At 37.1% G+C, this 10,891-nt stretch overlaps 2 protein-coding genes across 5 annotated transcripts in view; both read left to right on the forward strand.

Moving 5' to 3' along the window:
• The window catches only part of lrch1 (leucine-rich repeats and calponin homology (CH) domain containing 1), a 195,004-nt gene that overhangs the window by 55,758 nt on the left and 128,355 nt on the right, over positions 1-10,891 (forward strand). For all 4 annotated transcript variants that reach the window (XM_062068759.1, XM_062068760.1, XM_062068757.1 and 1 more), the window contains exons 2-3: positions 9,014-9,158; positions 9,216-9,342. In XM_062068759.1, coding sequence (XP_061924743.1) covers positions 9,014-9,158; positions 9,216-9,342 — 272 coding nt within the window. The remainder of the gene's footprint in view (positions 1-9,013; positions 9,159-9,215; positions 9,343-10,891) is intronic.
• Positions 1-10,891, forward strand: part of LOC133664257 (uncharacterized) — a 265,732-nt gene that overhangs the window by 19,787 nt on the left and 235,054 nt on the right. The window lies entirely within an intron of this gene.

Raw genomic sequence — 10,891 nt, forward strand, 5'->3', positions numbered from 1 at the left:
CCGCATGAAGTGAGAGAGATTCGGACCGAGAAAGCGACAATTTCCCCATTAATTTGAGCGAGGATGAAAGATTTGTGGATGAGTAAAGTGCAAGTGAAGGACTAGTGGGGAGTTGAAGCTATTCAGATAGGGAAGATGCTGTGAGAGCCGGGGGTGACCTGATATTCAGCTGGGAATGACTACAACAGTAAATAAACACAAGACATATATATACTCTATTAGCCACAACACAACCAGGCTTATATTTAATATGCCACAAATTAATCCTGCATAAAAACACCTGCGTGTTTGTTACGCTAGCTCCTAGCTCCTCTGCTAGCTCCTAGCTCCATAGAACACGCCAATACAATTCAAACACCTGATCAACACACACAATCACTCAGCCCAAAAGACCGTTTACCTAACCCAAGGTTCATAAAGCTTATATATTTTTAAAAAGTTACGTACGTGACGCGCACATACGGTCAAGTTATCGAATGTTTAGCAGCCAAGGCTGCATACTCACGGTACCTGATATTCAGCTGGGAATGACTAAAACAGTAAATAAACACAAGACATATATTTACTCTATTAGCCACAACACAACCAGGCTTATATTTAATATGCCACAAATTAATCCTGCATAATAACACCTGCGTGTTTGTTATGCTAGCTCCTAGCTCCTCTGCTAGCTCCTAGCTCCATAGAACACGCCAATACAATTCAAACACCTGATCAACACACACAATCACTCAGCCCAAAAGACCGTTCACCTAACCCAAGGTTCATAAAGCTTATATATTTTAAAAAAGTTACGTACATACGCAAAAAAAAGCCAAAGCTGCATACTCACAGTAGCACGTCTGCGTCTTTGTCATCCAAATCAAAGTAATCCTGGTAAGAGTCTGTGTTGTCCCAGTTCTCTACAGGCGTCTGTGTATCCAAATCAAAAGTCCTCCTGGTTAGAGTCTCTGTTATCCGAGTTCTTCCATCTTGACTGCATCTTTCGGGAATGTAAACAAAGAAGCGCCGGCTGTGTACTGTTGTGGCTGACTACGTTCGAAAAATACGTCCATTTCGCACCGACAACTTTCTTCTTTGCTTGCTCAGCTTCTTTCTCCATAATGCAATGAACATGATTGCAACAGATTCACGAACACAGATGTCCAGAATACTGTGGAATTATGAAATGAAAACAGAGCTTTTTCGTATTGGCTTCAATGTGGAAGGCATACCCGTGTTCGCCGGTCTACGTCACGCGCATACGTCATCCTCAGAGGCGTTTCGAACCGGAAGTTTAGCGGCAAATTTAAAATGTCACTTTATAAGTTAACCCGGCCGTATTGGCATGTGTTATAATGTTAAGATTTCATCATTGATATATAAACTATCAGACTGCGTGGTCGGTAGTAGTGGCTTTCAGTAGGCCTTTAAGTCATCTTAATTCAATTTATATATCATGACACACTATCTGTATGTTTTTGATTGATTGATTGAGACTTTTATTAGTAGGTTGCACAGTGAAGTACATATTCCGTACAATTGACCACTAAATGGTAACACCCGAATAAGTTTTTCAACTTGCTTAAGTCGGGGTCCACTTAAATTGATTCATGATACAGATATATACTATCATCATAATACAGTCATCACACAAGATAATCACATTGAATTATTTACATTATTTACAATCAGGGGTGGGGGGGGGGGGGGGAATAATATAATAAAATAATATGGCTTTTAATTTATTACGGCTCCAGACAGATTTGTTTTTGTATTTTTGGTCCAATATGGCTCTTTCAACATTTTGGGTTGCCGACCCCTGATCTATACTAATATCACACGGGGGTGATATTAGTATACACCAGGGGTCACCAACGTGGTGCCCGCGGGCACCAGGTCGCCCGTAAGGACCAGATGAGTAGCCCGCTGGCCTGTTCTAAAAATAGCTCAAATAGCAGCACTTACCAGTGAGCTGCCTCTATTTTTTAAATTGTATTTATTTACTAGCAAGCTGGTCTCGCTTTGCTCGACATTTTTAATTCTAAGAGAGACAAAACTCAAATAGAATTTGAAAATCCAAGAAAATATTTTAAAGACTTGGTCTTCACTTGTTTAAATAAATTCATTAATTTTTTTACTTTGCTTCTTATAACTTTCAGAAAGACAATTTTAGAGAAAAAATACAACCTTAAAAATGATTTTAGGATTTTTAAACACATATACCTTTTTACCTTTTAAATTCCTTCCTCTTCTTTCCTGACAATTTAAATCAATGTTCAAGTAATTTTTTTTTTTTTATTGTAAAGAATAATAAATACATTTTAATTTAATTCTTCAATTTAGCTTCTGTTTTTTCGACGAAGAATATTTGTGAAATATTTCTTCAAACTTATTATGATTAAAATTCAAAAAAATTATTCTGGCAAATCTAGAAAATCTGTAGAATCAAATCTTATTTCAAAGTCTTTTGAATTTCTTTTAAAATTTTTGTTCTGGAAAATCTAGAAGAAATAATGATTTGTCTTTGTTAGAAATATAGCTTGGTCCAATTTGTTATATATTCTAACAAAGTGCAGATTGTATTTTAACCTATTTAAAACATGTCATCAAAATTCTAAAATTAATCTTAATCAGGAAAAATTACTAATGATGTTCCAGAAATTATTTTTTTATTTTTTTTCAAAAAGATTCAAATTAGCTAGTTTTTCTCTTCTTTTTTTCGGTTGAATTTTGAATTTTAAAGAGTCGAAATTGAAGATAGACAATGTTTCAAAATGTAATTGTCATTTTTTTGTGATTTCTCCTCTTTTAAACCGTTCAATTAAGTGTAAATATCATTAATTATTAATAATAACATAGAGTTAAAGGTAAATTGAGCAAATTGGCTATTTCTGGCAATTTATTGAAGTGTGTATCAAACTGGTAGCCCTTCGCATTAATCACTTGCTTTCAAAAAGGTTGGTGACCCCTGGTATACACACTATATATACACACTGAAAGCAAGCCTGGAGAAGGCATGCTAATAGCTAATTGTATATACAGGTATATATATATATATATATATATATATATATATATATTTTTATATATATATATATATATATATATATATATATATATATATATATATGACCGTGTTTTCTAGTCTACCAGCACAAAGTGAAAGTGAAAGCTAGGTCATGAATCTTAATGTGTCCTACTAGGATTTTTTCAAGTGATTATTTATAACTCAGACATGATATTAGGTTTGGATGTTAGCTTAAGGATCTCTCTGTTCTCTTTCAGCAGCGTGGAACACACACACACACACACACACACACACACACACACACACACACACACACACACACACACACAGACAGTTGTTTACTGGCTGGATAAAACGAGGCCTGACTGGCTCTTTTGTTCCTTACGCTCCCTGTTTAAAATAGCACTTCCTGTGACCTGGCGACCCATGATGCAATGCTGCTGATCCCATGATGCAATGCTGCTTGATGGCTTCTCAGGCCGTGTGGCAACTTGGGAGGTTTCACGCTCATTTTTGCTCTGTGGGAAAAAAAAAACGGCTTTTTTGGTTGCAGGCCCGGCCCAAAACCACCAGAACGTCTCCTCAGGTTCCGACCTGGCTATCAGTTGCTGTTACCGTGGTTACTAGGGTGCACAAACAATGATTCACATCTGATTTAGCCATTCCTTTACCACTTTTTACCATTTTTGTTTCATCTGACCACAGAACTTTCCTCCAGAAGGTCTTATCTTTGTCCATGTGGTGTCAGATGAAACAAAAATGGAGGTGTTTGGCCACAATACCCAGCAATATGTTTGGAGGAGAAAAGGTGAGGCCTTTAATCCCAGGAACACCATGCCTACCGTCAAGCATGGTGGTGGTAGTATTATGCTCTGGGCCTGTTTTGCTGCCAATGGAACTGCTGCTTTAAATGGGACAATGAAAAAGGAGGATTACCTCCAAATTCAAGTCTTTTAACATTTTCCAAAAAAAAATCCCGCTTTTTCCAAAATTCCCACAATTAAAAAAAAATTCCTGGATTTCCAAGAATTCCCAGTTTTCAGGGACATTTTTCCCCATTCAAAATGAATAGGACATTTTTCCAAGTTGCACCATTTCCACATTTTTCAACCCATTCCAACCATTCCACCTTCAACACATTCCACTCATCCTGGACATTAAAACTATCATTTTTCAAAGTTCAAAACAATTCCAGGATTTTCCAGAATTCCGGGTTTTCCAAAGCCCTATTTCCACCCTTTTTTCTGGCGACTACTCCTTCCACATTTTTCAACCCACTTCAAGCGTTCCACCGTCCAAACATTCCTCTTAATTAGGACAAAAAAAAGTAGTTTTTTGAACTGGAAAAATTCCTGGTTTTCCCAAAATTCCTGGAATTCCTTAATACCATTTCTCAATTAAAAATGTTACTACTTCAACATTTCTCCACTGATTTGAAAAATCCCAACACCAACCATTTCAACTCATTCAGAACATTCAAGTCTTTTAACATTTTCCAAAAAAAATTCCCGCTTTTTCCAAAATTCCCACATTTTCATGAAATGTCCAATTGAAATCAATGGGACATTTTTCAAAGTTCCACAATTTTTCATCCCATTCAACCGTTCCAACTCCAAAATATTCAACATTTTCAAAATGGTGTGCTCTCCTTCAACAATTTTTAAAAAATTCACGGATTTCCAAGAATATCCAGTTTTCAGGGACATTTTTCCTCATTCAAAATGAATGGGACATTTTCCCAAGTTGCACCATTTCCACATTTTTCAACCCATTCCAACCATTCCACCTTCAACACATTCCACTCATCCTGGACATTCAAACTATCATTTTTCCAAGTTCAACAAAATTCCCGGATTTTCCAGAATTCCAGGTTTTCCAAAGCCCTATTTCCACCCTTTTTTCTGGCGACTACTCCTTCCACATTTTTCAACCCACTTCAAGCGTTCCACCGTCCAAACATTCCTCTTAATTAGGACAAAAAAAAAGTTGTCTTTTGAACTGGAAAAATTCCCGGTTTTCCCGAAATTCCTGGAATTCCTTAATACAATTTCTCAATTAAAAATGTTACTACTTCAACATTTCTCCACCGATTTAAAAAATCCCAACACCAACCATTTCAACTCATTCAGAACATTCAAGTCTTTTAACATTTTCAAAAAAAAATTCCCGCTTTTTCCAAAATTCCCAAATTTTCATGAAATGTCCCATTGAAATCAATGGGACATTTTTCAAAGTTACACAATTTTTCATCCCATTCAAACAGTTCCAGCTCCAAAATATTCAACATGTTCAAAATGGTGTGCTCTCCTTCAACAATTTAAAAAAAATTCCCGTATTTCCAAGAATTCCCAGTTTTCAGGGACATTTTTCCCCATTTAAAATAAATGGGACATTTTCCCAAGTTGCACCATTTCCACATTTTTCAACCCATTCCAACCATTCCACCTTCAACACATTCCACTCATCCTGGACATTCAAACTATCATTTTTCCAAGTTCAAAACAATTCCAGGATTTTCCAGAATTCCAGGTTTTCCTAAGCTCTATTTCCACCCTTTTTTCTGGCGACTACTCCTTCCACATTTTTCAACCCACTTCAAGCGTTCCACCGTCCAAACATTCCTCTTAATTAGGACAAAAAAAAGTAGTTTTTTGAACTGGAAAAATTCCTGGTTTTCCCGAAATTCCTGGAATTCCTTAATACCATTTCTCAATTAAAAATGTTACTACTTCAACATTTCTCCACTGATTTGAAAAATCCCAACACCAACCATTTCAACTCATTCAGAACATTCAAGTCTTTTAACATTTTCCAAAAAAAATTCCCGCTTTTTCCAAAATTCCCACATTTTCATGAAATGTCCAATTGAAATCAATGGGACATTTTTCAAAGTTCCACAATTTTTCATCCCATTCAACCGTTCCAACTCCAAAATATTCAACATTTTCAAAATGGTGTGCTCTCCTTCAACAATTTTTAAAAAATTCACGGATTTCCAAGAATATCCAGTTTTCAGGGACATTTTTCCTCATTCAAAATGAATGGGACATTTTCCCAAGTTGCACCATTTCCACATTTTTCAACCCATTCCAACCATTCCACCTTCAACACATTCCACTCATCCTGGACATTCAAACTATCATTTTTCCAAGTTCAACAAAATTCCCGGATTTTCCAGAATTCCAGGTTTTCCAAAGCCCTATTTCCACCCTTTTTTCTGGCGACTACTCCTTCCACATTTTTCAACCCACTTCAAGCGTTCCACCGTCCAAACATTCCTCTTAATTAGGACAAAAAAAAAGTTGTCTTTTGAACTGGAAAAATTCCCGGTTTTCCCGAAATTCCTGGAATTCCTTAATACAATTTCTCAATTAAAAATGTTACTACTTCAACATTTCTCCACCGATTTAAAAAATCCCAACACCAACCATTTCAACTCATTCAGAACATTCAAGTCTTTTAACATTTTCAAAAAAAAATTCCCGCTTTTTCCAAAATTCCCAAATTTTCATGAAATGTCCCATTGAAATCAATGGGACATTTTTCAAAGTTACACAATTTTTCATCCCATTCAAACAGTTCCAGCTCCAAAATATTCAACATGTTCAAAATGGTGTGCTCTCCTTCAACAATTTAAAAAAAATTCCCGTATTTCCAAGAATTCCCAGTTTTCAGGGACATTTTTCCCCATTTAAAATAAATGGGACATTTTCCCAAGTTGCACCATTTCCACATTTTTCAACCCATTCCAACCATTCCACCTTCAACACATTCCACTCATCCTGGACATTCAAACTATCATTTTTCCAAGTTCAAAACAATTCCAGGATTTTCCAGAATTCCAGGTTTTCCTAAGCTCTATTTCCACCCTTTTTTCTGGCGACTACTCCTTCCACATTTTTCAACCCACTTCAAGCGTTCCACCGTCCAAACATTCCTCTTAATTAGGACAAAAAAAAGTAGTTTTTTGAACTGGAAAAATTCCTGGTTTTCCCGAAATTCCTGGAATTCCTTAATACCATTTCTCAATTAAAAATGTTACTACTTCAACATTTCTCCACTGATTTGAAAAATCCCAACACCAACCATTTCAACTCATTCAGAACATTCAAGTCTTTTAACATTTTCCAAAAAAAATTCCCGCTTTTTCCAAAATTCCCACATTTTCATGAAATGTCCAATTGAAATCAATGGGACATTTTTCAAAGTTCCACAATTTTTCATCCCATTCAACCGTTCCAACTCCAAAATATTCAACATTTTCAAAATGGTGTGCTCTCCTTCAACAATTTTTAAAAAATTCACGGATTTCCAAGAATATCCAGTTTTCAGGGACATTTTTCCTCATTCAAAATGAATGGGACATTTTCCCAAGTTGCACCATTTCCACATTTTTCAACCCATTCCAACCATTCCACCTTCAACACATTCCACTCATCCTGGACATTCAAACTATCATTTTTCCAAGTTCAACAAAATTCCCGGATTTTCCAGAATTCCAGGTTTTCCAAAGCCCTATTTCCACCCTTTTTTCTGGCGACTACTCCTTCCACATTTTTCAACCCACTTCAAGCGTTCCACCGTCCAAACATTCCTCTTAATTAGGACAAAAAAAAAGTTGTCTTTTGAACTGGAAAAATTCCCGGTTTTCCCGAAATTCCTGGAATTCCTTAATACAATTTCTCAATTAAAAATGTTACTACTTCAACATTTCTCCACCGATTTAAAAAATCCCAACACCAACCATTTCAACTCATTCAGAACATTCAAGTCTTTTAACATTTTCAAAAAAAAATTCCCGCTTTTTCCAAAATTCCCAAATTTTCATGAAATGTCCCATTGAAATCAATGGGACATTTTTCAAAGTTACACAATTTTTCATCCCATTCAAACAGTTCCAGCTCCAAAATATTCAACATGTTCAAAATGGTGTGCTCTCCTTCAACAATTTAAAAAAAATTCCCGTATTTCCAAGAATTCCCAGTTTTCAGGGACATTTTTCCCCATTTAAAATAAATGGGACATTTTCCCAAGTTGCACCATTTCCACATTTTTCAACCCATTCCAACCATTCCACCTTCAACACATTCCACTCATCCTGGACATTCAAACTATCATTTTTCCAAGTTCAAAACAATTCCAGGATTTTCCAGAATTCCAGGTTTTCCTAAGCTCTATTTCCACCCTTTTTTCTGGCGACTACTCCTTCCACATTTTTCAACCCACTTCAAGCGTTCCACCGTCCAAACATTCCTCTTAATTAGGACAAAAAAAAGTAGTTTTTTGAACTGGAAAAATTCCTGGTTTTCCCGAAATTCCTGGAATTCCTTAATACCATTTCTCAATTAAAAATGTTTCTACTTCAACATTTCTCCACTGATTTGAAAAATCCCAACACCAACCATTTCAACTCATTCAGAACATTCAAGTCTTTTAACATTTCCAAAAATTCCCGCTTTTCCCAAAATTCCCACATTTTCATGAAATTGAAATCAATGGGACATTTTTCAAAGTTCCACAATTTTTCATCCGATTCAAACCGTTCCAACATGTTACGTTTAGGCGGTGACTCCTTAACAACAAAGCGCTGCGTGAAACCCTTATATATATATATATATATATATATATATATATATATATATATATATATATATATATATAAACACAATAAGTAAAGTATGCAGTATAAGTATTGAAGTATTGATACTAATGAAACAATGTGGCGTTGTAAATCATTCACAAGTGAGTGGGCGGCACAGAGCTTTTATTTTGAAGGGTCGCTTTGTCCCTAAAGGAAAGGGATGTTTTTGTAGCCTGCAGAGGAAATGAACTCTTGCTCTCTTGCTCTCAGCCCACAATCATGGCTGCATGGTACAGGAAGTGATGTGCGGAACAGGAAGTGATGTGGGGGGACAGGAAGTGATGTGCAAATAAAAGACGTTACCTAGTTTTACGGCTTGGAGGACTCAGTAAGGCTCCTCAATGGTTCCTCTTTGTGCGCAGACTTGTCCAGGAACCGCCTGGCCGAGGTCCCCTCCGAGGTCTGCAACCTGGTCGCCTTGGAGACGCTGAACCTTTACCACAACTGCATCAGGACCATCCCCGACAGCATCATCAGCCTGCAGTCGCTCACCTCCCTAAACCTCAGGTACGCCTCAGGCTCGGCCGCCCGCAACGCACCTGGTCACTCCTTTTGTGTCCTCAGTCGCAACCAGCTGGGCGCGCTGCCCGCCTGCCTGTGCACGCTGCCGCTGAGGGTCCTCAACGCCAGCAACAACAAGCTGGTCAGCCTTCCTGAGAGTGTGGGACAACTGCAGCGCCTTATGGAGCTGGTGAGTACCAGACTATGAGGCGCGTGAGAGGGGTCATGTCATGATTATGAAGACACACACCACAAGGTTAGGACACACCAAATGATAAGGCGCACTGCGGGTCTATTTTTACGCAAAAGGCGCACCCGACTCTAAGGCGCATTAAAGGGATCATATTATGATTTGTGTTCAATGAAAAAACACATCACAGGCGCACCAAATTATAATAAGGTGCACTGCCGATAATTTGGTGCGCCAAACATGTAGATACGTAACATGTAGATACGTAACATGTAGCTACGTAACATGTAGCTACGTAACATGTACATACGTAACATGTAGATACGTAACAAGTAGATACGTAACATGTAGGTACAAAACATGTAGGTACATAACATGTGGATACGTAACATGTAGATACGTAACATGTAGATACGTAACATGTAGGTACATAACATGTAAATACGTAACATGTAGATACGTAACATGTAGATACGTAACATGTAGATACGTAACATGTAGGTACATAACATGTAAATACGTAACATGTAGATACGTAACATGTAGATACGTAACATGTAGATACGTAACATGTAGGTACATAACATGTAAATACGTAACATGTAGATACGTAACATGTAGATACGTAACATGTAGATACGTAACATGTGGATACGTAACATGTGGATACGTAACATGTGGATACGTAACATGTAGATACGTAACAAGTGGATACGTAACATGTGGATACGTAACATGTAGATACGTAACATGTAGATACGTAACATGTAGGTACGTAACATGTGGATACGTAACATGTGGATACGTAACATGTAGATACGTAACATGTAGATACGTAACATGTAGATTCGTAACATGTAGATACGTAACATGTAGGTACGTAACATGTAGGTACGTAACATGTAGGTACGTAACATGTAGATACGTAACAAGTAGGTACGTAACATGTAGGTACGTAACATGTAGGTACGTAACATGTAGATACGTAACATGTAGATACGTAACATGTACATACGTAACATGTGGATACGAAACATGTGGATACGTAACATGTGGATACGTAACATGTGGATACGTAACATGTGGATACGTAACATGTGGATACGTAACATGTGGATACGTAACATGTGGATACGTAACATGTGGATACGTAACATGTAGATACGTAACATGTGGATACGTAACATGTGGATACGTAACATGTGGATATGTAACATGTAGATACGTAACATGTAGATACGTAACATGTAGATGCGTAACATGTAGATGCGTAACATGTAGGTACGTAACATGTAGGTACGTAACATGTAGGTACGTAACATGTAGATACGAAACATGTAGATACGTAGCATGTAGGTACGTAACATGTAGGTACGTAACATGTAGGTACGTAACATGTGGATACGTAACATGTGGATACGTAACATGTGGATACGTAACATGTGGATACGTAACATGTGGATACGTAACATGTAGATACGTAACATGTAGATACGTAACATGTAGGTACATAACATGTAGATACGTAACATGTAGATACGTAACAAGT

The sequence above is a fragment of the Entelurus aequoreus genome, linkage group LG14 (assembly GCF_033978785.1).
Source record: "Entelurus aequoreus isolate RoL-2023_Sb linkage group LG14, RoL_Eaeq_v1.1, whole genome shotgun sequence".
Lineage (NCBI taxonomy): Eukaryota > Metazoa > Chordata > Actinopteri > Syngnathiformes > Syngnathidae > Entelurus > Entelurus aequoreus.